The sequence below is a fragment of the Varanus komodoensis genome, unplaced genomic scaffold (genome assembly GCF_004798865.1).
Source record: "Varanus komodoensis strain SLA01 unplaced genomic scaffold, ASM479886v1 scaffold1, whole genome shotgun sequence".
In the NCBI taxonomy this organism is placed as follows: Eukaryota; Metazoa; Chordata; class Lepidosauria; order Squamata; family Varanidae; genus Varanus; species Varanus komodoensis.
In genome coordinates, this window is record NW_025335268.1 from 90,644,301 (window position 1) to 90,670,077 (window position 25,777).

At 45.0% G+C, this 25,777-nt stretch overlaps 1 protein-coding gene across 1 annotated transcript in view; it reads left to right on the top strand.

Moving 5' to 3' along the window:
* ETV5 (ETS variant transcription factor 5) overlaps window positions 1–25,777 on the top strand; it is a 51,112-nt gene continuing 25,335 nt past the window's right edge. The window contains exons 1-7 of the mRNA XM_044434581.1: window positions 1–77; window positions 2,066–2,207; window positions 2,441–2,528; window positions 2,671–2,718; window positions 3,125–3,175; window positions 21,912–22,041; window positions 24,408–24,698. Coding sequence (XP_044290516.1) covers window positions 2,163–2,207; window positions 2,441–2,528; window positions 2,671–2,718; window positions 3,125–3,175; window positions 21,912–22,041; window positions 24,408–24,698 — 653 coding nt within the window. The 5' untranslated portion in view covers window positions 1–77; window positions 2,066–2,162. The remainder of the gene's footprint in view (window positions 78–2,065; window positions 2,208–2,440; window positions 2,529–2,670; window positions 2,719–3,124; window positions 3,176–21,911; window positions 22,042–24,407; window positions 24,699–25,777) is intronic.

Sequence of the window (25,777 nt, forward strand, 5' to 3'; positions counted from 1 at the left end):
GCTCCGACAGCAAGCCGAAGAAGACACAGGGCTTCTAGCGACGCTGCACAGCGGCATCGCGGTAGTTCCATGGGCAGGTGAGGAGGGGCGCAGCCTTCCAGCCTCCAGGGTTCGGGGCCGAAATCCAGACTGGAGCTGCTGAGCAAGGGGGCATAGAGTTGTAGAACCGGGAGGCTGCGGCGACTTGCGGGGATGCAGGCAGGTGCTTGGGGCTGCAAGGTGGCGTGGTGCTCGGGTGAGCTTGGCAGAGACCCTTTGCCACTATGGAGACATTAAGTAGATCGGAGCCTGCAGTTGAATCTCGACGGCTGGAGCGGGATAGGTTTGGGGGATGCAGAAATGCACTGAAGAAGGTGCTACGGCGGCATATGCACAGCCGCGCCGCCACAGGCTGCAGCAGGCACTCGCTCGGCTGGGAGCTGCTGCTTCTTTTTTATGTCTTCTTTCTTTTTGCTGGCTTTTGGGGGGGGGGGGCGAGGGAATGAATGTGGGCGATTTTATGAATGGAGCTCGTTTGTGTGAATGGAGCCTTGAGTGCGGGGGCGGGAGCTGAGGCTCTGCTCGACGTTCTGCACAGGGGGTGGGGGCACTTCTGAAGGCGTTTCATGAATGGAAGCGAGCTGGGAAGTGCGGCTCTTGTTTTTGTGAATGGGGCCCTACGCTGGGGATCTAGTTACACTCTACCTGCTCTTGTTGCTTCCTCTGCCATTCATAAAACTTAGGCCAGATTCGCGCGTGGGGGAGGAGATGGCAATTGTATGGTTTGGAGACGTTAAAGCTTTTCTTGGAGGCGCAAGAGCGGGAGAAGGCGAGTTTGACCAAAGCTGACTTAGCATGTGCGATGTAACATTTGTGAAGATGCTGGTTTCGTTTTTGTTGTTGCTTAAAATTGATCACCCGTTTACTCAAGAACGACCGGCTAAGGGTTCGAGTGCTTTCAGATGTGCGTAGCGTCTAAAATGTTTGTGTTCCCAGTGACATTTAGGACTGATCTGCAACAGTTGGTCTGTTCGGACAGAGCAAGTCAGAGGCGATCTCACCGCTACCATCTTCTCCCTACACCCTACCCCATGTTGGAAAACCGCACATTTTCCTCAGCCCCCCTTTCCTCCCCAAATGCTAATTCAGTATCATGGTCAAATTCAGGAGAAAATTTATTTATGTACTTATTAGAATACAAAACTTTTGCGCACAACTCCACAGTAAATTTACTTTCCCGGGGTGACTGAAAGCGGCCCTTTGCCAGCACTTCTTTTACAACATGCAGGCTGCTCGGAGCAGCAAAAGTTGCGTCAGCAGAACAAGGGACTAAGTGGTTTTCCGTTTCGTGCTGGATTTCGTGTCAGCCTATCATGGAGATTCTGTTGCAGTATGTTTAAGTTTTCGAGTAGATGAGCTAAGATTTCTAAGCCTTTGTCAAAGGCTTATAACAATAGTGCTTGCACATTCTGAAAAGCAATCCCCATTAAAAACAGATGAGTTTGCTTCTCAGTGTATAGTATGTGCAGGCTTTCCAGCTCATCCTGAAGGAATATTCGCTCTCTCCCTAAACTAGAACACTTGAATGTAGATCCCTTTCCTGAAAGCTGATCTCCTTCATAAAGTGGAATTGACTTTCTGTGCACTTGTTGCTATTTATATTTTATCTTTTGACCATGTAGGGAGAAAATGCTCCAAGCAATGCGATCCCTACCTTGTAATCCATGCTGTTCTCCCTGTGTTTGTTCTTAAGTGGTTGTAATTTGTCTTTAGTGATGTCACAGTTGTTTCTATAGTAACTCTGTGACATCATGGTTAAAGGTTGGAGCCATTTGTGTGTTGGCTAAAAGAGATGTGGTGATAGAGTGGCACCTTAACAAATGAATATCATAGCAACTAGATGAACGGAGGGGGAAAATATACTATAATGGGTTCATTTTCCAGAACAGTGTGTTTGTATGTTAAACACCACAGATAATCCTCAAAGCTTGCAGACAGTATTCAAGTGCTATTAGAGCTGAAGTCTCGGTTAAGGTGGCCTAAAGGCAGAACATTCTTTGATTTCTCTCCTTCCTCTTCCCTGCAGTTTAAAATCTGCCACAGCTAGATTCTGAACTCTTCTCATCCTGGAATTGCTCGATGCAAAAAATATTCACGGGAATATTAAAGAAACCACAAGCACAATGGATGGCTTTTATGATCAGCAGGTCCCTTTCATGGTCCCTGGGGTAGGTCTTGTATGCTGCTACCTTTTTATGTAGTTCTGCCTCTATCTTAGTATATGACCCTTTATTTGTTTTATTGTATTGCATTTTTCTCTTCTCCTTTATGTGATGTTCACATTGGCTCTGTACTTCGAAAGCGTGTATTTCATACCTGTTGTGAACCAGCCAGAGAGCTTCAGATCTTGGGCAATATAGAAGAAATCAAGTAAATAAATAAATATCTTTGCCTTTACCAGAAACAGTGCATGGATGAATGTCGAGGGAGGTCATTGAATGACAGAAAAAGGAAGTTTCAAGACACTGACTTGGCTCATGATTCTGAAGGTAGTTCAGAACTCCCCTTCTCATTTAAAAAAAAATCCTGAAAAGCTTATTTGAACCATCACCTTTCTGAACAGTATGTGTGAACTTTTTTGTTGGTGGAAGAAGTGAAAACATTTTAATGGCTTTTCTTATTTCCTTTCAGAATTATTTCAAGATTTGAGTCAGCTGCAAGAGGCTTGGTTAGCTGAAGGTAAATCTCTGTTAAGCACACTATCTGTATCAGCCTTCTCCAATCTGGTGCACTCCAGATGTGTTGGATTACAAAACCCATCGTTCTCTGACAGCATGACCCTTGAAAGATGCAATCCCACATATCTGGAAATCACCAGGCTGTTATCTACAGCCTTGTTGTCCTTTAATATTTCTTGGCTTGGCTGTACTAATCTGCTTTGCCCACTGCTATGAAAGAGTCTCTTCTGTGCCTATTGTTTTTATTGCTGTGGAGCTTGTGATTTGTAACACATGTTACTTGCATGATGTTTGTATTGATTTTAACTTGCGAGCTGCCTTGGGTTTGTCTTTGGATGAAGCAAAGCTGGTTGTATGTTAAACAGATAGAGAAGCTCTAAGCAATGCAACCTTTTTTCTTTTTGTAGCCCAAGTTCCAGATGATGAACAGTTTGTTCCAGATTTTCAGTCTGATAACTGTAAGTCACTCTCTTATTCTTTTGTCTGCCTGCTGTGGAGGCTGCAAATACACTGCAAATTCTGTAGCTGATTTTAGTTGTTCCTTTGGTTTTGCGTGCAAGTTTTGGCTTTGTTAATAAAATATAGTTCTGGTATTTTGCATGAGTTAATGGGACTGGCAGAATTTGGAAGAGATGGGAGCAGATAGAATGGTGTAATATTGGAGCCTCTGTTAACAGCATAACTTTAACTGAAGAACTACAAATATTTATTTGTGTATCTCTGGGGCTACTTATTAACCTTGGTATCTGCAGAACGTTTTCAAGCCCCCATGAATACTTCATAATGTAAAAGATATTAAAATCCATTTGACAGCAAGCACAAGAGCACTCTCTCACCAGCCCTGTGCCTCCCAATTCCCTCAATGACTTTTCTGGCTATTATAACCATAGCTAGCGAAAGCTGTGAAGGACAAAGCTTTGCTGGTGAAACCTGAGCAGCTTTAGGGAGCATTAGTCATTGGCAAGCCAGCAACTCTGAGAAGGCAGCTATAGAAGCACTCCCTCCTTGTGCTGCATTGCCAGGAGAATTCTTCCTTCCCTGCAGTGTTAGGTAGCCAACACCAGGGCCTATTACTCCCCTTTTGGGTGCAGGGAGCTGCTGACACATACATGTTCCCTGCATATTTTAAGCCTGTGGTCTTGGGGCATGAAAAGTGCACTAAAAGCTAGATGGTCGTCTTAAACTTCTCAAAGGAGAACTATCCGCTCAGCCCCCCTCTCCAGACACACGTTTTTGTTGCTAAGCTGTTCTGATTGCTGCAGAATCCATTGAGAAGCAAACATAGCCTGCAGTGGAACGGATTCTTGATTCAAACTCTGTCACAGCATGCAGTGGAGTATTTTGTGCTACAGTAAATGCATGTTAATTATTGCCCTTTGATTACTTTGAAGTGAATGGGAAGCTTGCCATGAAAGCTTCTTCAGACAGACAGCATGTTTTGCTGTGTTCTAGCAGTTGTTCCCCCGTCACCGTTCCCTCCTCCTCCTCTTCCTCAAGATGAAAGGCAGCCTGGAGTAAGAATTTTTCTTTCTGTGTTGACATTCTAGCCCAGCCCTTCCAGTACTCGCTTGGAGCAGTATAAAACTGCAGTCAGGCTGTGTGGGCGGAGGTGTTGTTGGCAGAGGTGTTCGTAAAGCCTCTTGGCAGGTTTTTACAGCTCTGTAACCTGAAGGATTGTGGGAGAAACCAAATGTCTTCTCCTGAGCATTGGGCCTCTGCAGCAAAGCTGGTTGATGCTTCTGTTCCCCTCTTGGGTCAAAGAGGTGTTTCTTTGTGGTTTAAGCATAATGTTGCATTTGGTATGTGTGGCAAGCAAGTCAATGGCAAGAGAAATTCCCGTTGGAAGCTGCATTATATATATATGAATGGTTTCCTGCCTGGAATAGATCTGTTATTCTTACTGCAACATTAACTCTTACTGGCACAAAATGCATCTGTAGATGAAGCAAGTTTGGCTTCGGACAGTCTTTAGAATTTTAGACGACTGAAACTAGTGATTAAACAAAATCTTTGGTCTACAAGCAACAGCAGGAAGGCTAAATGCTAAGTAGATGTGAGAGAGATGCCTTCCAAAACTATTGCCCATCTTCAAAACCTTTTCAAGAGAGGGGATCTGAGCCTTTCCTTGTTTGGAAAGGAAAGTAATCTCGGAAACAAAATCTAGGGACTGAAGCAATCCCTGTGGCCTGTGTAAAAGTTGATAATTAGTTACCAGTATAGCTGTATGAAATAATACAAAGAGAAATGAAAAGGGGGCCTGGCATAGATCGGCTGGATGATGATTCATGGTTTGGATTATTCCTGTGGTTTCTGGCACAGAAATCAACTGTTGCATGACTATCATGTTAATCATAAACATGCTTACTTGAAAGTAAGTTCCATTTCAATGGGTGGGGCTTGGCACCAAGTCAATATGTTTAGGACCGGAGCTGTTAAGGATGCAGTTGATTCTGTTTTTGTATCAAAAAATGTTGTTTCTAGATGTGGGATTAGGGTAAATTGGGGGGAAGTATTGGTGGAGTTTTTTTGATGCTTCCCATTATGTACTTCCATGAACTTGTTTTTCGAATGCCCTTGTAGGCTGAACTTTAAAAGACTGGTTCTTCTGAAAGTTCTACATATCTCCCCACATCTCTGAATTCAGTTTTCTGAGAACAACATGGTAAGAAGCTTTAGGTCAGCCTCACCCAGTGTGGTCCACCTAGATGGGTCAGACTGCAGTTTCCATCCCTTCCAGCCAGCATGGCCTGCTGGTTGGAGATGATATGAGTTGTAGCTTGCATCATCTGCAGGATGGGTTAGGGAAGGGTGCTTTAGGTCAAGGTGCCTCTCTTCTACTGCTTCTTATTTTTTAAAACTTATTAGGCAGTATCAAATGGTATTTTGTCATTCCACAAAGTCAAGAGTGCTAGCAGAGCTCTGTCACCACTTTCTGTTGCACAGATACTTGAGTATTGCACAATCAGTTGTGAGAACGTAACAGCTTACAGAGCCAAACTTTGTTCAGGAATCTCCTCTTGTTCAGAACCTAGTTTCTGATAGTACAACATCATTTGTGCAAGTGGAATGTCACTGATTATTTTTATTATGGAGGCTACTTCCTTAATATTGACCTCTTCCAGATCTTAACTCTGTTTTATGCCACAAACATACTGTTCTTAGCATTTGTTGTACAGCTTCCAGATGATTTTCCATTCATGTCTCGTGTTGCTTCTGTTTTGGAGAGAGAATATATTTCCCTAACTAAATATCCTTATCTAACAGCCAGGATTGTGACTGTGCTCCCACAGTGGATAGTGCTTCTAATAGCATTAGTATTATGACACAACTCCTTCCCTCCTACTCACCCACATATCTGCATCACTTGGGGAACATTTAAACATTCTTTCAATGCTAAATGTTCCTTTTCTGTGCCTATTTTATTGCAGTGTTCCTGTCTGGGTTCTTTCTGATTGTTTTATGGTTTTACCTCTGTAAAGTGAACTGCCCTGGATGAATGCCTGGGAAGGTGAGATGTACATAGAACACAAGCAAGCAGAGGAACAGTTGCATAGCCTCAAAATGGGAGCACCAGGACAGCTACTCCTTTTGAACGTTTTTCTCACCCTATGAGGTTAGCTTCAGAAGCAGACTTCAGTAAATCTGTAATGGTTACAAGGGTTCATAGTCACAACCTTCCATCTGATAAGACCTTGAATAAATAAGCGGGAAGCTTCTTCCTATCCTTAGAAATAGGTCTGTGGATAAAGATAAAGGGCTAGATCAGATAGCAGTATTTTCAGAGCTGAAAGCAGTTTGAAAGAAGGATAGCTGCTCCTGCAGTGTAAATTCATCCTTGCTTTACTTCTGGTAAGCTAAGTTTTCAGATTTCTGTGTTTTAGAACACCCTGCCAAAGTTATTTGACCACAGGTGACAGCAAGCAATGGTTCTATAGATGCCCCATGGACAGCAAAGCACTTCCAAAATCACTTCCAACTCCCTTGTCTACCTCCAAAGAATCAGCAATGTTATACTCCTCTAACATAAATGAAGAAAAGGGCATGATCAGATGTAGACAATGGTATTCTGCTGCTCTTAGCAGCATATTAAAAGTCTACTATGCTGCTGCTTTTGGTGAAAGAGGTTTTTCAGCTGTCAACATTTGTGCTGATCAACTCCATTTCTTTGATGGAGTGTTTGTGAGCACAATCCTATGCATGTTTAGATAGAACAAAGTGCAGAAAAAATGGCTGGCTGAGGAATGGTAGTTGTACGATTTTTTTATTGAGTAAATATAAACAGGCTTGCACCCTTAACTTTTTCAGCTGGAACTGGTTGCTGTAAAAGTCTGTCTGGTGACACAATAGTGTTAAGCTTGATTAGATTTGTAGCTTCCCCAACCTGGTGTTCTCACGCAGATGTTTTGGACTATAACTCCCCAGGCTTTGACCATTGGCCCTCCTGGCCAGGGTTTATGGGTATCCCACTCCAAAACACTGGGAGGGCATCAGGTGGGGAAATTTAGGTTAGAGAACCCTGATTGCCGCTTTAAAGAGATTTTTGTTCGGGTTTAAAAAAAAAAAAAGCACTAAGTTTTAGTGATACTGCAGATTTGGAATCTCCTAAACTGTAACTTTGGAATCCAATTTCAGATTAGTCCTGGGAAATTGGAACCATGCCTGCTGCATCTCACCTTTCTTGTCAGTGTAATTGTACATGTGCATTGTTACAAGACAAAGAATGCATCTGATAAAAATAGGCTATTTTCTGCTCTGGATAGGCTCAGTCTGTGTCCACCCTTTGGAGGATCAGCAATCACAGCATTTCTAAGTAAAGAAGAACAAAGTTCAGGGTCAGAGTGGCTTTGGTTCAGACCAGTATGAGAGACTTGAGGCAGAGAAACCTTGTCCCCTGACCCTCAGTCAATATTTCCACCTTGGTTCTGCAGAGATAAGGAGATAGGGGCATGTATGATGGGCTGATGAGGAAAGAGGTTGTTCTGTGAGAACCTACTTTCTTCCACTATAGTATACCCTGCAGCTAAGTGCTCTGGAATTGAGGTGTACAGCGATCTAATCCAGATCAGCTGGCTTTTCAACTGGCTTTTCATGCATGTAAAGGCACACCATTGCCAAGCAACTGGTTTGTCTGGTCACTTTGAGATTGGTGCTTCAGTAGGGGAACCATACAAGCCTAGAAAATAAGGGCCCTGAAACTAAGCTACTGCTTCTGCAGAAGGGAAAGGGATGGATAAGTGGTTGGTATCTTGCAAGAATGCAGAGAAGCATCCTCTTCTGGAGTCTCAGACAGACCCAGGGTAAGACACTAGTAGCGAACAGCATCTGAAGAGTCCCAGCTTCGGCAAGGTTTGCAAAGAGCTACATATCCTGAAAAGGCACATATGTTACTAATGTTTGCCTTTCTGTTTTCATCCAAATTGGGTAATTTGCTTCATTTGGGCCCTAAGCAATTCTTCTGTCCTAGTTCTGCTTTTCTAACCCATCAGTGGATGTTCCCTCTGAAAGTGTACTAGTCATCAAAGTTGTGGTGAGAAATGCCTCCATCAAGACATTTGCATGGTACAGCTTTTGCTGGACTGTTCTGCTTGGGACTTCAGGGGGAGAATTAGTAACACCACCCAAAAATTCCAGCATCTAGAAAGAAAGGATGCCAGTGGAAGGAATTTTAGGCCAGCTCTCTCCTCCTTGATATGTTAACGTTAATCAGTACAGAAGAATTGGGAAGTATGAGGAAAAAAGATATGATCCAGCCAAGACAGACTGAAACAGTACAGTTTAGTTGATTGTGTGTCCAAGTTCATTCTATTTGCATAAGTAAATTGAGATGGATACTTTGAGCGTGCGTCTCTACACCTTTCAGTGGTGCAAGCTGTCCTAGGATAGTCCCGCCGACTGCAGTGTTATGGCATCTCTGCCATGGCATCTGAGAAGGAGGCAGACTTACCCTGGCATGGAGCTCTGTCCAAGCAAGGGCCTGGCCAATTTCCTAGTGCTATTTCAGCATGATTGTCTCACTTGGCTGCCAGTGGACAGGTACGCAAGGAGGGACCCGTGATACCTCCTGTCCAAATAGTGCTGCATTCTTGACTTCCTGCCTGTCTCAGCATGTCAAGACACATCCTGTAGTTGTACCACTTGCTTTCGTCTTCAGGTTCTAATTATAGTGAGGATATTAGAACCTGCATTTACTCTGATACAGAATGTGTGTGTCTGAAGCACTGAGCTCTTTCCTGGAGTGCTGGCATGCCTCTGCGTTCCTCAGTCGGAACCCAAAGAAAGCACTCTGGTGCTGTTTGCTATGCTTGTTGCCTGGCAGGGCACCAGAAATGGCTGTTGCCAGTAACATATTAGTTGTTATTAGGGATGGGTAAGAAAAAAAACTATATTCTTTAGCTGCTTTGGCCTTCCCTGGCTTGGCATCTTCCAGATGTATTGAACTACAACTCCCATCACCTCAGTGAGCATGGAGGGTAACAAGTTGGGGAAAGCCAAGTTATACCCTGTTTGTTTCATTATTAAAGGTTTCACTCCTGTGTGCATGTTAATTGGTCTTTCTTTTGCTCAAGAGCAACCCAATGCTTATATATTTGATGATGATCATGATCATGATAGTTACATCCTGTCATTTTTCTTCTTGCAAAAAAGTCAGGTGGTTTTCAAGATTCTCCTCTCCACTTTATTCTCACAATAACCCTATGAAATAGGTTAGACTTGGATTCAGTGCCTGGCTCCAAGTCAACCAGTAAGCTTCTTGGCTGACTAGAACCCAGATCTCCCCAGTCCCAGTCCAGTACTCCAACCAGTATACCATACTGGTTCTGACTGGATCAAAATCTCCATCTGCTGTATGACCTGCATTACTCAGCAGAACACGCCCTTGGATGAGTGGCCAAGCATGTGTCTTGCTGCAGATAGGGAAGAAGAGCGCTCCGTTGAAAGCACGGCAGCACTAGGAATCTGCATCTGTACTTGGATGCACCGCCAATTTATCCTGCGGTCTGGTGAACTGCAATAGGGCTCTTACCTTCACTGCTTAAAGCAGGAGTGAGCAGTGGTTTGCAGCAGATCTCCCAAGAGTTTCTGGTTCCCAATACTTTAACAGGAGCACATAAAATACCCCAAGACTGGCTCTCTTCTAATTGCATATCTCTCAGCCTCATCTATAAAATTGGATGACTAATTTATTGCTTTGGATCATGTCTTTTTTTCACTTCCGCTAGCCAGTTTTAGAGTACTGTGTTAGGAACTCTGGTATATTTCTATGTAAATTAATTATGAATAATTGACTCCACCCCCTCAGCCACCATTTTGTGTCTGGCTTGAATATAAATAAATAAACCCCGCAAGCCTGAGGACTGCCCACCCTCCCTTGTCTTAGAGTGTCCAAGCTTTCTCTCTTCAAGAGTAAAGGCCTTCTCTGCCCCTTTTCTTTCCTCTGTTTTGTTACGCTCAGCACTTCCATACATGAGACATCTAGTTTACAAAATTGGGAGGGGGCGTCTTCTTCCAAACCGAAATATTGTGTGGGAGGTGCATCCAAACCCAGTCTGTCCAGGCAATTCTTGGCTGGCCTGCTAAAAAGTCCATAGGAGCAAGTATTTATAAACTGCCACAGGGAGGGGAGGTAGCAGAGGGTGGGCTTCCTTTCCCTTTGGGTGATCTTCCTTGAACTGTTAGGAAATATGGGACAGAAATGAAGAAACCCAAAGGGCCCTGCTCTTCAGCCTCATCACTACCACCTGCTTCTGCATAGGCAGGCAACCAGTAGCAGGATATCCTGCAAAGCAGCACCTCCCTGAAGCCAAGTATAGGGTGGCATCTCCCTCTGTCTCTCAACAGCATGTTGCCATGTTGGCTGGGAGGGCAGAAGTGACCCCCCAGCACATCTGGAGGCTGTAGGATTGGGGATGGGTAGGAAGAGGCCTTGTGGTGTGTTTTTTGAGAGTCTGGATCTAGGCCAGGGAGAGCTCATGGTTGACACCTAAAATGTGAATTTATGCCCAGACACTAATTGGCAGTGAGTGCAACTTGCTTAGTGCTTGTTATATATGACTTTAGCAAACTGTTAAGAGCTTTCAGATGCTCCTCAAGAGCGCCGCCTCCTCAAAGTCAGAAAAGGGATTCTTCACCCTCTATCAGACAAAGGCAGTTGGTAGCCCTCTGGATGCTTTTTTGGCCTACAGTTCCCATGATGCCTCACTGTTGGCTACGCTAGCTGGGGCTGATGGGAGTTATGGGTCTCCCAAAGTGTTATCTACAAGTTGCCTACCAGTGCTGTGGAGCAGGGGCTCCCTACTGTGGGTCTCTGGGTGACATTGGACTGTAATTTCCATCTTCCTCAGCCAGAATGACCAGTGGGTGGAGTGAGGGGAGTTGTAGTCCCACAGCGTCTGGGCACCCCAGGTTGGGAACCACTCTGCTTGGAACTCTTATGGTTCCTTTTAAAATGCATTGAGCTAAGGCTCTCTCTTTTCCTATCTTCCTACTACCTCTGCTTTCTTGAACAGCTTCTCTGCCATATTGTGCACAACCTCCTGGCCCTGCATCGAAGTCAGTCGAGTGCTAAACTGGCCAGCTAATTAGGTCCTCTTAATTCTTCCCGTAGATACAGAAGCAGTTGTTGATAGAACATAGGCCCAAGGATGTCAGGAGTATGAAGAATAACTCTTCTATCTGCTCGCAGGCAGCCGTTGTTTTGAAGAAAAGTTACTTTTTAAAATAATTTTTATTCCCCCCACCCATCCTGCCAAAGGGCATTTCCGGACTTCACCACAAGTGGGGTTGCACAATCATTTGAGTTTTCAGTGAACTCTGTTGAGGCGCTGACTCCCTCCTAGTTACGCAGGCCATTCCTGCCGTGTTTGAATTCCTTACATAAATGTTGCCCACAGCACAAGCTCCTCTGTGCAGGACAGCTGGTCTCTGTTATGATCTTAAGTGTCATTTCCCCTCTCCTGATTGGTGGTGTTCAGCTGCAGGGATAGAGGGCTGTTTTATTTTTTGTGAATGGATGGAGTATTCCAAATTGGTTGTGAATGGAGGGTGGTGCCTGCTTGCAGGCGTCCCCCCACCTCCTTCAATGAATAACTAAGCCCCATTGTGCTGCTGGCAGAAAAACAATCCTTCAAACAACACAGAGACTGTTGGAAAGAAACATGCTTGTGACTGACAGCTGGAACACCTCCAAAGTGAGTTTCCTGCTGTTTGCTGTTCAGCAAGGCCATGCCTAATTGGGGGGGGGGGGGGGGGAAGAGGAGAGGGGACAATTTCTGGAGTGGGGGGGGAGAGGGGGGAGATTAACACTTGAGATGCCAAAAGGCAGCCAAAACATAAATATGATGAGAGAGAGAGAGAGAGAGAGCTGTTATTCCTATATTTATTTAAAACAGGCCCTGATTAAATTTATTTGCCCTAAGTTTTTTGAGCTGGCTAAATGTAACTGTAGCCTTTCCCTGCACATACAACCTGAACATGACTTTAAGCCCCAAGGGTCAGCTGCATCTCAACGTGCTCTTGGGTCTCCTCTTCTGCCCTCCCATACAAAGAAGCAGGGGAAGAGTTAATCGGGTTCAAGTGTGATATCTTAATTCCCAGGAAGTGTCTGACTGCACTGAAAGTGTTGATGCTTCTCCATCTCTTGGCAGCTTGAATGCATACAGAATGCAAGGCACTGCCTAATTGGCAGTGAAGGCTGAAATCTGCTGGACCTAAGCGATCCTCTCGGGGTATAAAGGTGGTGTGCTTAGCCTTTGTGGAGATAATGCTAACTAAGCCAAGCTGTTCTGTTCAGTCACTATTTCAGTACAGAACTCTGACGCACTTGCCTTTTCCTAGAATGTCTCTTTTTAGAAATTAATTAGGTTAAGCATATATTAGTTGGTTTAAACATTATATATAGTAGAAGAACTCCAGGCTGTGGTATCAGGACCAGGTACAACCCTCACTCCATGTCTTTGTCATAACTCAACATTTAAAAGGTCCTGTATCCCATGAATAGCTCCTGTAATTTCAAATGGAGTTTAAATATTCCTACTCTGTTCCAAAATCTGCATCCATATTAAGAGATACAGAATGGCTGCAAGCTGGAACACACTCTCTTTGATGGGTGTAAACTGAGAATAGGGCAGGACAGGTACCCACTGCTGGCTTGTCCTGTGTCCCTCCTATTCTTCCTTGTAGGATTTTTGGTTAGCAGAAGTAGGATGGCACCATTTTTTTCCTAAGTAGCTATCCGATCTGTTCTAGTTTCACTTGAAAATTAAACTGCTCTCCCTTTTTTTCTAAATGCACACACAAATCCTCAGAGAAGAACCTTGCTCACAGAAGGGCTATAGCTCACAAGTTTTTCATGTAAAGGTCTCTAGTTAAATTCTCAGCACCTCTGACTGAAGTTGAGGAGAGCAGGGATGTTGAAGCCCTTTTACTTCAAGGACCAAATTCATTTTCTGTGAGGCTTTCAAGAGCCATATCACCCTGGTGGGCACAGTCAAAAGCAGAATTGGGTAAAACTAAAGGCAAAGGGAGGCGACCAGAATGCCAGCTATATTTCAGCCTATCTATTATACTGTTTTTAATAGAACCTTGGGAGAAACAAGTGAGCCTTTCAGGATGCAGTGAGGGAGTATGCAAGACCCAGGAAATCACCAATTGATGGGCAGTCATGGGAAAGGGGCTATTGCGTACCCAGAGTAATCTTGGGGTTGCCATAGCAGGAACTGGCAGCAGCTGAGAATCTTTATTAGGAAAGGACAGGAGTAAGGGCAGAGGTGATCTTAGCACTGATATAACTGGAGAGCTTCACGCTTCTGGTCGGTGTTGTGTTGTGTTGTGAAGGTCCTTAAAGCACAAAATATTAGGATTGAAGGGCTTCTTCGTTGTAGCCTCTGTGCATCACACATATGGATGCTGCGCCTGCGCAGTGCCTAGGCCAGAAGATTAGAAAGCTAACGGTTTTTGGTGGGAAAACACTCCGCTCCCCTCCCCGCTGCAGTATAAATAGAGCGGAGCGTCCGCCATTTTACTCAGTCTCTGCGACCGCCGTTCGCTGTGCCTCGTGCCTGCTTGTCTCTCACTTAGATCTCGCCACGTGCTCCTTTACAGTCATCTTGTTCAACTTACCTTTTCCTCGTTATATATCCCAGTTTCTCTTTTCCTTGTTGTAGTTCCTCTGTTCATTCGTTTTGTAAAAAACAAACAAACAAACAAACCACTGTACTATCTGTACTATCATCTCTTTTTTCCTTTTCGCGATGGCACAGCGGGCGGCATTCCGCAAGTGTAGTGAGTACGGCTTCAAAACGTCTCCTGCGGACCCGCACAACTTATGCTTCCTCTGCCTCGGCGAGGGGCATAGGACCGATAAGTACGGGCATTGCCTGGCCTTTACCAAATAGGCCAGGAAGAATAGGGAGAATCGTCTCTGCAAGTTACTTTGGGACCAGGCCTTGCTTCAATCTGACCAGCTAGTCTCAAGGCCTACCCCCTCCTCAGCTGCACCGCCTCAGCGCTCCACCTCTACCCTGGGCGCGCACCCTAAGCGCCCCGCCTCAACTTTGGCCGCACTGCCGCAGCTCCCTTCGGATGAAGGCACTGCTCCAACAGAAGCACAACAGCTACCTTCTTCTCCAACCAAACAAAAGGAGAAGCGTAAGCATTCAGAGCCGGGAAGGCCCTCCGGCCATAAGAAGCCAAGGAAGGAAAAGGTGGCTAAGGCAGCCCACAAGGGCAAGATACCCAATCGCCCCAAACACCGAGGCTTGGGTTTGTCAGGGTTCTCAGTACCGACTCCCGCCACGGCACCGACTCCCTCGGGACTGGCCCTGCAGTCCGCAATGCAGGTGACGCCACCGGGATCTCCCAGGCCTGTTCTTTGGCCTGAGAGCATGTCTCCTCCACAGGAGCCACTGCTTAGGGAGTCCATCTCTGATGGAGAAATTAGAGATTCCCCGCCCAGGCAACACTCCCCAACGCCAATGCCTGCTGTTGGGCCACCTGAGGGACCAGATTCTCCTCCTAGACATAGGAGTCATTCATCAGAGCGCCATGCAGATGACTGGGCTATGCACAGCTATGGTGGCTATTCTGCCTGGAGTGGACTCCATCCATATGCCTTTTTTCCTTCGGACCGTCGCTCGCCGTCGATCCCGAGAGAGGCACCGTCCACTTCTGGCCGTACGGAACACAGACCTCCACCCTCTCCTGAAAGCTCTTCGTCCAGTGAGCATTACCGCTACCATCAAGACTTGGACGAGTCAGAAGTAGACTCCATGTATCTGGACGTGGCTATTACTTCCCAAGACCCGGGATCCCCGGATGAGCCCCATGTTTCTTTTTCGGAGCTGGTTTCTCATCTAGTCCAGTCGCTGGAGATAGAGGCCTACCACTGCCCCAGGCCCAGCACAGACCGGTTTTATGACATCATCCAAGGGGAGCAATCTGCCACCGTTGCCTTACCATTGATTACCACATTTCACCAGGCAATGGTTCAGCCCTGGGACCAACCAGCTCAGCTGCAGGCAACGTCTCGCCAGTACGAATCTATGTACCGGGTCCAAGAAGATGACATCTCGTTCCTGCTGCGCCACCCGAAGCCTAATTTGGTGGTGGTCAAGTCGTCCCAGGGCAGGGAGGCTCGGGGACATACAACTCCCTGAGATAAGGAAGGGAGGAAGGTCGACATGATTGCGTGCCGGGTCTACGCGGCTGCAGGACTCGGTTTGTGTATTTCAAATTATGAGGCTACACTGGCATGTTACCAGTACTTCATTATGCAGAAGCTGGAAAACGTCGTCTCCTCCCTCCCAGACCAGCAGACAGACCTAGCCAAGATCTTCTTAAGCGAAGCGAAGCAGGTGGCCATTCAACAGTTGTCTACTGTGAGACATCACGTAGACACTGATTCTCAGGCCATGGTCAATGCTATCTCCCTCCGACGACACGTGTGGCTCAGGAACTGCAATTTCCCTGAGGAAATGAAGAGGAGGATAGAAGAAATGCCATTCGATGGCTCGAGCCTCTTCCATGCAAAGACCTATCGGAAACTCAAAGCCATCCACGAGTCCCATATGACGGTGCATCGAATGGAACTCCCACAAGCGAAATGTAAGTGGCCATGGTCCAGACCCTATCGGCACCAGCAATATCAGCCTCGCCAGCAGTTTCACCTGCGCCAGCAACGTAGAAGGCAATAGCCTCAACATCACTTCTCCCAGGGCCGCAGGCGTTTCGACACCGAGAAACGTCCCCGTTGATGGTCCCGGCGAACCAATTCATCTCTCCAACTCCCACCTACCCCTCTCCCCTTTGGGAGTCGGCCCCAAAGCCGACTTCCCATTTGGGAGGCCATTACATCTGATAGGTGGGTGCTGTCCATCATTCAGCTCGACATAGAATAGAATTCAACATGGTTCCACCGTCGAGCCCTGTCCGATTTACACCGCCATCTTCATTTCTGTGCGATGAAGTCCTTCACCTTCTTCATAAGGGAGCAATTCGACAACTCTCTCGCACTGATGGGCTACACAGATTCTATTCTAGATATTTTATAGTCCCCAAACGGGACGGTGGTCTTCGACCTATCCTGGATCTAAGAGGAGTCAATAGATATATCAAACCGAGGAAGTTCCGGATGACCACTTTACAGAATATTCTTCCGTTGCTGAGGGAAGGGGATTGGTTCGCCTCATTGGACTTGAAGGATGCATATTTTCATATTTCTATCCATCCTTCCCATAGACGCTTCCTTCGTTTTACTGTCGGATCTGATATTTTCGAATTCAATGTTCTACCATTCAGACTGGCTATGGCACCAAGAGTCTTTACAAAGTGCATGGCCCCGGTTTGCGCCCACCTACGGCTCCGGGGTATACAGGTGTACCCCTATTTAGATGATTGGCTAATTGTGTCATGGACTAAAGACAACTTTTTAGCGGCTGTCTGCGTGACTTGTGCTTTACTTGATGACCTTGGACTCTGTATTAACCTTAAGAAATCGTCACTTATTCCCACGCAGGTCATCGATTTCATCAGAGCACGTATCAACTCCACCCTGCAAAGAGCGTTCCTTTCTCTGTCCTGCAGGGCCACCCTGTGTTTGCACATCCATCAGATTCAACGACAAAGGACAGTTCAAGCCGTCACTATACAAAGATTGTTGGGACACATGGCAGCCTCAGTGGCCATTGTGCCTCATGCAAGGCTCAGGCTCCGCCCACTCCAATTATTTTTCAACAACTCATTCCATCCGCAGCGGGATCTACAAACCAAGCTTCTGCGGATTCCATCTTCAATCCTTCACACCCTGACGTGGTGGACTATTTCACGCAACCTATCTGTAGGCGTTCTGTTCCGCCCACCCCAACCGACAGTGACAGTGTACACCGATGCGTCTCTCATTGGATGGGGTGCGACATGTGCAGGACTTCGGGTCCAAGGGGCATGGACCCGATGGGAAGTGGCGAGGCATATCAACTTCCTCGAGCTTCTAGCGATTTTCAAAGCTCTCAAATCTTTCGAAATGGTCTTACACCGCCAAGTTGTACAGATTGCGTCCGACAGCATAGCTACTGTTTTCTACGTCAACAAACAGGGTGGGACAAAATCACCTTTCCTGGCCCGTTTGTCAATGCAAATCTGGGACTGGTGCATTCCTCGGGACATCATGATGCTGGTGGTTCATCTTGCGGGAACCAACAATGTAGAAGCTGACGCACTGAGCCGACAGATGTCAACTACCCACGAATGGGAGTTGGATTGAGTGGTTTGCAACCAGCTGTTCCAGTTATGGGGACAACCGGATATAGTCGTTATTTGTTTTTTGGCGCCAGGCGAAGACCTTTTTATTTAAGCAGCATTTTAAATGTTAATATTATTGAATTTTATCTGGCCAGGGCAGCTTATTTTATATTGTATATTTGTATTTTATTTTAATGTGTATATTTTAAAATGTTATTTATGATGTTTTAATTTATTGTTGTAAGCCGCCCCGAGGCTTCGGCGAATGGGGCGGCATAAAAATGTTTTAATAAATAAATAAATAAATAAATAAATAAATAGACTTGTTCGCGACCCGGTTGAACAGGGCGTGCAAACTGTTCTGCTCCAGAGCGGGGCTGGGACTGGACTCAAGGGGAGATGCCCTAATGATCGACTGGAACAACCTGTTCTTCTACATGTTCCCTCCAATCCCACTCCTCATGAAGGTAGTGTCAAAGATCGTGCACGACAACGCCACAGGAATTCTGAAAACCCCATGGTGGCCAAGGCAACCCTGGTTCACCACTCTCCTCACTCAGTCCAGAGGAGTTTTTCGATGACTTCCACTTGTTCCTCATCTGTTAACAGAACGGGACAGTCCGACACCCAAACCTACTCTCGCTGAAACTAACAGCATGGTGCTTCCAATAGATCTGACGGCTCCGTTGCCGTTCCGATTGATGCAAGTAACTCCTTCCTTGGAACCGTCAAGGTCCATTTCGGGACCAATAGTGTTATCCTCGGATATCCAGGCCATTCTCGAATCTGCGCTACGACCTTCCACACGCAAATCGTATTCAGCAAAGTAGAGATGATTCTCTTCCTTTGCCAGTGCCTTTTCCTTCTCTCCAGAGTCAGCTTCGATCGAGAATATTTTGCAATTTCTATTCGACCTTCATCGCTCAAGACTCAAGCCTTCATCTATAAAGATCTATACGGCTGCTATCTCGCATTTTCGTGGCAGCATCCAGGGGTCATCTGTTTTTTCTCAACCCCTGATTCGCCGTTTCCTTAAAGGGCTACAAAATTTGCACCCGTCGGTTCGACCTGTTATGCCGATGTGAAGTCTTTCTGTTGTACTTCAGGCCCTTACAAAACCTCCATTTGAACCTTTGGCAACAGTGGATTTATGCCTAGTTTCATGGAAAACTGCCTTCCTTGTTGCAGTTACTTCAGCCAGAAGAGCCAGTGAACTGTGTGCTCTGCACATAGACCCCACCGTTCTTGAACTTTCACAAGGAAAAAGTTGGCCTCTGAATGGACTCCGAGTTTCTTCCCAAGGTGGCTACACCGTTTCATTTGAACCAAGACATCGTCCTCCCTGCGTTTTTTCCATCTCTGTCGACTCCGATTGAGCGCTCTCTCCATACGCTGGATGTTAGGCACTGTCTAGCGTTTTACAGGTCTCACACAGAAGCATTCAGGAATTCCAATAGACTTGGGCTGCTTCATGTACTTTTGCCAAGCATTATCGGCTTGATGTCCGCGCCAGAAGGGATTGTTCCTTTGGTAGAGCTGTGCTCTCTGCCATTCTTCACTGACAACACCTTCCCTCCTCCAAGTCTGGTAAGCTTGCTAATCACCCATATGTGTGATGCACAGAGGCCACGACGAAGAAGAACAGGTTGCTTACCTGTAACTGATGTTCTTCGAGTGGCCATCTGTGCATTCACACAACCCACCCGCCGGCCCCGCATGTGTCAGTGAGTGGACTGTTTTTTCTTACTGTCGGTTTCGTGTTATTCCTACGGTACTGATTTTTCTTGCTGTGATGCTGTTTTTCGGGGGCGAACGTTGGTCTTCAAGAGTGAGTAAAATGGCGTACGCTCTGCTCTATTTATACTGCAGGGGGGAGGGGAGCAGAGCATTTTCCCGCCAAAAACTGTTAGCTTTCTAATCTTCCGGCCTAGGCACTGCACAGGCGCAGCACCCATATGTGTGAATGCACAGATGACCACTTGAAGAACATCAGTTACAGGTAAGCAACCTACTCTTATGCCAGTCCATGGTTTTAATAAATCTTTGATTTAGAATCTTAACAGTCCATTCACTCAGTGGTATGTGTAGTCTTAATCCTTAGATAAATGACTCATGTTAGTTAATGTCCTAATGTATAAACCTGCAGTTCAAAAGGCTAACTTCAGTTTCTGTAACCAAACTGAGCTCAGAAAGAGCTGTTGCAGAAAAAGTGTGCAGCTCATTTTATGATCTGCAGTCTGCCTGCTATATTTCCTCATGGCCTGGGAATGACTGTTACAAGTATATGTATGCAAGGCAGAGAAAAAAATCTAGTGTGAACCTGCCCTTAACATGGTTGGTATGGAAGAGTCAGAAAGGCCACCTAATCCAAAGCTCTACATTGAAATAAGACCTTGTGTACCCAAGCAACCCTAACAGATGATCCCATACTGCCCAGATTAGAGCATGCCATGCTGCAAATGATCAGCAGGAATGAACAGGCTGCCAACAAAACAAAGGGTATATTTAGTATAAATAAATAACAATGATTGTTGACAAAAACATTTGAAAGGCTTAAAAGTTTCAAGCTGAGAGGGAGAGTTTATATTGTTTCTTTGAGGTCCTTATCAGTTAGTTATTACTGACCTTTGAGGGGAGGGAAACATTCCTGCAATTACCCAAATGATCTGGATGGTGATGGGAGTGTTGCTGAAGGCTTAATATGTTGCTGAAGGTGGAGCATCCTCACATTGTTGCCTTAAGCTCATTAAATAGACATCCTAATAGAGATTTTAGTGTATGCTTGGTGTTTGTTGATTAAAAACTTCCTGTGCTAAAAGTACATTCATGGATCGTTGGCATCAGGTTGTGCTGCCTTATGTCAAAATATAGAATACGGGCAATACTGGCCACATGGTGATCTGCATCATCAAGGTGACAATATGTATTACTTTTTTGCTATTGAAAGATCAGAATGAGAAGACCAACTTAGCTACTGACCAGATGCAGGCATTTGTTGTATTCAGCATTGTGTATTTTTAGAACTAGTTAATCTGGAAGTTGCCATGCCTCTTGTTCAGGCAAAGTGTTTTTTCCCCTAACAAGGTCATTTGCTACTTTGTAATTTATCACCCAGGATTGGCATAGCTGCAGCTCTTATATTCTCAGGACTTCTATTGCCAAGCCTGGCCTGGATATTATTATAGTGCTGGGAAGGATACATCCTTCTCTCAGAGGGATATCAGAATGCCAGGATGGCAAGACTGAATGATCCAATTACAAGCCTAGTTCTCTTATTTCTCTCAATGACAGCTGAGGACAGGTATTTGTCCAAATCAGTCAGATCACTTGTCATTTTTGATGGTATTACTCTTCATTGAACTGACACAAAATGCAGTTGTGTTGCACTGCCTGATCCTGAAAATTACGTGAGCAAAAGACAATATGATTTCTGGAATATATTGATATAGAATCCTTTCTTTTTTAAAGTGTAGGTTATAGTTCAATATTTCAACTGCAGGCCCTGCCATGGCCAGAATTGTACTGTGTAGAATCTTTGCGTGCCATTACTGCTCTTCCTGTGCCACAGACAGCTACAGCCAAGTGTTGAGATAAATTCCAAATGCACCGTGTTTGCCTCTTATCCAAAGGTGTACCTTTGAACATGCCCCCAGAATGCCCTGCAAATTCCTGCTCCATATGATTGATATTGGCAGAGTAGGATGTCTGCAGTCCGTAGTTCTGTAGTCTGGACTGCAGAGCATTGTCTATCATTATGGTCCCAAAGTGCACGCTGTCATATTCTAAATTCCCTACAATTACAGCAACAAATGTGTTTATCCTGAGCACTTATTCTTTGCTTCCCTCCATGCTAGCTTTGGGATAGATCAGAATAGGGGGAGGTCAGGCCTTGAGAATGAGATTCCATGATAGTCTTGCAAATAACTTGGAAAGTTACTGACCCGCTTTCCCATTAGTAACCCCCCTCCACCACTAATAGGGCTGCTTCTAGGTACCCACTTCCTGCAGCTGCTACCCAGTGTGCATCGTAACCAAGGCTGGCACTGGTGCTTAATGCTGTTCTCAGAGGTACCACAGCACTGGCACATTGCTGTAGAACAGTGTTTCCCACCCTAGCTGGCTGGGAATGATGGGAGTTGTGGTCTGACACATTGGAAGCATGCCAACTTGCAAAGCGTTGCTATTCAAACTTAAACATGCTCCCCTCTCAGACCTAGTAACTGTTCAAGGCAAGAAGAAAACAATATGAGAGTTGTGCTTGTGTGGTCAGCACCATGCTGTGCTATGACAACTGTAGACACAGCTCTAGCTCTGGGTTCAATAAGTAACATCTGGCCACCTGCACCTGATAGTTACTCTCTACAGGAGTCTGAGCAAGTGCTAAGCTATATGATTGATTTATAACAGGTTTCTTCTGTTTTTTTTCTTCCTCACCCCCCCCTTTTTATTTCTTTCATCTAGTGGTATTTCATGCACCACCCCCTGCTAAGATCAAGAGGGAACTCCACAGCCCTTCTTCTGAACTGTCCACCTGTAGCCATGAACAGGTGCTCTGTGCTAATTATGGAGAAAAGTGCCTCTACAACTATTGGTAGGTTGGGTGGGCTTGTGCCACACAACTAAGATGCCTTTGGATGGTTGGGAAGGGATGGTTGGGAAGCATGGACACTGAGTTGTGTGCACATGGTTAGCCAAAGCAATCCCATTTTCAGCAGCTTGCCACAATGGTGATGCTGAAAGCCTTTAAAGGGCTGTCTAGCTGGGGAAGTGAGGTGCATCAAGAACATATTTTATGGCATTGCTTTGGCTCTGTAGTACCTCAGCAGTGCAATTCCCAGTCTGCACAAAGAACTGAAGCAATAGTGGCCTCTCGTTTTTCTAAATATATATTTAATGCAGAGTTGGGAAACCTCAGGCCCAGGGGTCAAATCTGGCCCTTCTTGGGTCCCAGTCCATTCCTCCAAGGTTTCCCAAATGGAATCTCCAATCATTTTGTAACTTCCTGGCTATTGTGCCAATTTTGCTCACATTCTGAATAGCCGAAGTGCCTCTCCTAAGGCTGGCAAATTGGCAATAAGAGGTTCAAGATGCAGTAAGCTGAGATTTGGAAGGAATGTGTTGCACTCTTTTGTCTTTGGCCCTGCCAACCACTGGAACGCAGCCCCTGTGATGGAATTCAGCTCTTAGGCTGAAAGAGATTTCCCATCTCAGGTTTAATGGGTGAAAGGAACATGCAACTCATTGTGTATCTCGGGCCTTATTGTAAGGCAATGTGAAATTGTCCTTTGCCAGGTTCTTCCATGTTGACTTGCCTTCCTGTACATGCTTCCTTATTAAACATCAAAATTGGAAAGCTGGTTTGGAGTCAAAATGCACGTTCTATGTTTAGGTGGGTTTTGAAGGCTGGAAGGAAACTAATCTGGATTTGTGCTTATCATGGAATAGGTGCCTCCTGGTGTTTTGAACTACAACTTGCCTCAGCCAAGCTGCATGATAGTTATGGGAGTTGTAGCCCAAAATGTCTGGAGGGCATCTGTTTGCCTACCCCTTGTGTTTACCAACTCTTGAAAAACATCTACAAGCCCATCCAGGGAGTCCTGATTGATAGGCCTTTGCAAACCATTTGACTAATGCCTAACAAAACTGTAACAGTAAAGAATGAGCTCCACTCTCTAAATACTCCATGTAGCTGACACATATATTTGTGGTAGGTCATCCATCCAAAAAGCATAATACGTCTTCATGGAAGTGATACTTGCGAGTTCATAGAGAGTCTTTGCTCTTCTGGATTCTAAAACTCTCCCTAAGTATAAAGCAAACACACTGTTGATATTTGCTAGTGTCATCTTGGCAAGACCTTTTCTGGATATGTGTAAAATAACTCCAAATTATTGGGGCTGGGTGACCATTTCTGTCTTCTGTCATGTATGCAGATTCTTCCTATCTATATTTGCATGTGATCTCAGTTGAAATCAGCATTTATTTTATTAATTATATTTATAATGAAATCTATAAAACAAATTCTCTAAGCATTGAATATTTCAGAATGGAATAAAATGCAAAACTCTGAAAACAAACTACAATATAAAATCAACTGAATAAAATACAAAAGCACAAAGAAAGCCAACATGATAAAAATATAATATAAAAACCATCTAGTAAAATGAAGAGATAAAAGAAGCTGAAAACTAAACATGAGTCTAAAACTGCCAGTGTATAGCAGGGACTAAAATTGCATTGATTCCAAAAGCCTGGAAGGACAGAAAGAAAACAGTGTTGTCACCAGGCAGATTTCTGTGGGGAAAGCATTCTGTAACTGGGGGCCAGTACTGAGAAAGCCTTATTTCTCTGGTAGCCACCATCCAGACATCAGAATGAGGGGAGACTCAGAGAAGACCTCTGTATATTTATTTATTTAAAACATTTGTATGCTGCCTATTGTGCCACAGCACCTCTGGGCAGCTCACAACACAAGATAAAAACATAACATATTACACATTAACACTACAATAAACGCAGTAAAACAGTATATGAGCTTAGGATGTCAGGTGCATACATAGATATGCATGCATGCAGGTGCAAACACTTTCTTCTCCTTGCCTGAGTAGGGTAGGGAGATAAGTTGCATTTGAAGCAACTTGCAGAAATGGCTATATGTTAAGTGGGCAGATTGTGTAAAGTACTAGAGAGATGGGGGAAGGGAAGGCTATGTTTCCCCTTCGGTACCATTGGAAGCTACAATTATCTCTGAGAAAATTGTGAGAGAACGGTTTTAAAATGAGCTGTATGACTCAGCCTGTTTGTCACTTGCCTGAAGTACAAAGATTCCCTTGGGGCTGTGAACAACCTTAACTGTGACTTCCTGACAACCATGAAATGCAAACAAGCCAGAACTGTCAAGAGCGGCAAGCTGAAGCTGGTTTACATTGTGCCCCTCTCTGTTTTCTCTTTGCACAGTGCCTACGATAGGAAGCCCCCTACTGGGTTCAAGCCATTAACTCCACCTACTACCCCAGCATCACCTGCACTCCAGACCACCTCCCTTCCACCCCCACCTCTGCCAACCACACCTGTGCAAACCCCCACCCATGTCGCCACCGCAGGCCCTTTGCAGGGAGTCCCACCTCCACCTTCTTCTCATGCTCTTCAGGAACCAAGGCAGCAAACCTTTGCTGTACCTCGGCCACCTCATCAGCCCATTCAGATGCCAAAGATGATGCCTGAAAACCAGTATCCAACAGAACCCAGGTAAGACAAGAGCCTTTTGTTTTGTTTTCTGGTACACAGATTGAGGGTCCTTGCCATTCAATGGAGCATTTACTTTGCTACCTGAATGCCCAGACTGTTTAGGAATGCCATTTCCGATTCTTTGAAGTTGGGTAATGTAATCTAGTGCAGAGTGGAGACAAAAGTTCACATCATCAGAGCTATGACTCATAGCTGACTTTACTTGCCTGGCATCTAAGGAATGTGGCTTTCTGATTGGTTATGAAGCACAGGGCACGAAATCCAATATTATACGAGTGGTCTTCTGCTCAGGAGTTTCACTTCCTTTCCTCCCTTCTCAGTCCCCTGAACACACACCCCTGGCATACCAGCCTTCTGGAAGAGGTTTCAGGGTCTGCAGGGAGGAGAAGAAATTTGATCTCCTAACTGTGTTTGTTCCACTGGCAGAAGGACAACTGGACAATAGTTTAGTTAGCTGTAGTTTATATTAGATGCTTTTCGTTGTACATGTAAGCACTTTGAATCATACTGTTTTAATACTGAGCATCAGGGAGTGTTGGCCCTTTATACTGCCTTACTCTTCAAAAGGAACAAGTCAAGCGATTTTCTTCTAAGACAGTGAGAAGTAGAGTGAAACAGCCTGGCCTCCTATGTCCAAAGTGGAGTAATTTCTACTACAGAAGGCCAAGTTCTTGGCTTATAAAATACTGATCAGTCAACATTTAGGTTGTCTTCCAACTTGGACTGTGACACTATATTTTAGAGAGTCATATCTTGTTCCACAATGAAATTTTCAGGGCATCTTACAAAAACTGAAGTAGATTCAAGTCTTTTGTTTCATTTCACAGGGTCTATTTATCATGCTTATATTTACAATTTAGTGTACAATTTAGTGAGTACAGACTGAGTACAGAGTACAGGTTGTCACATGTGTACCGTAAACCCAAAGTTCACAACCCAACAACAAAACGTGTTATTTCCTAAGTTCTTAGTGGCGAATAACCCATGGTTCAATAACAACCCATATTCAACCAATACTCTGGATTGTTGTTACATGTGAACCAGGCCATAGGCGATTGCTGTCACTGAAACTCAAATGA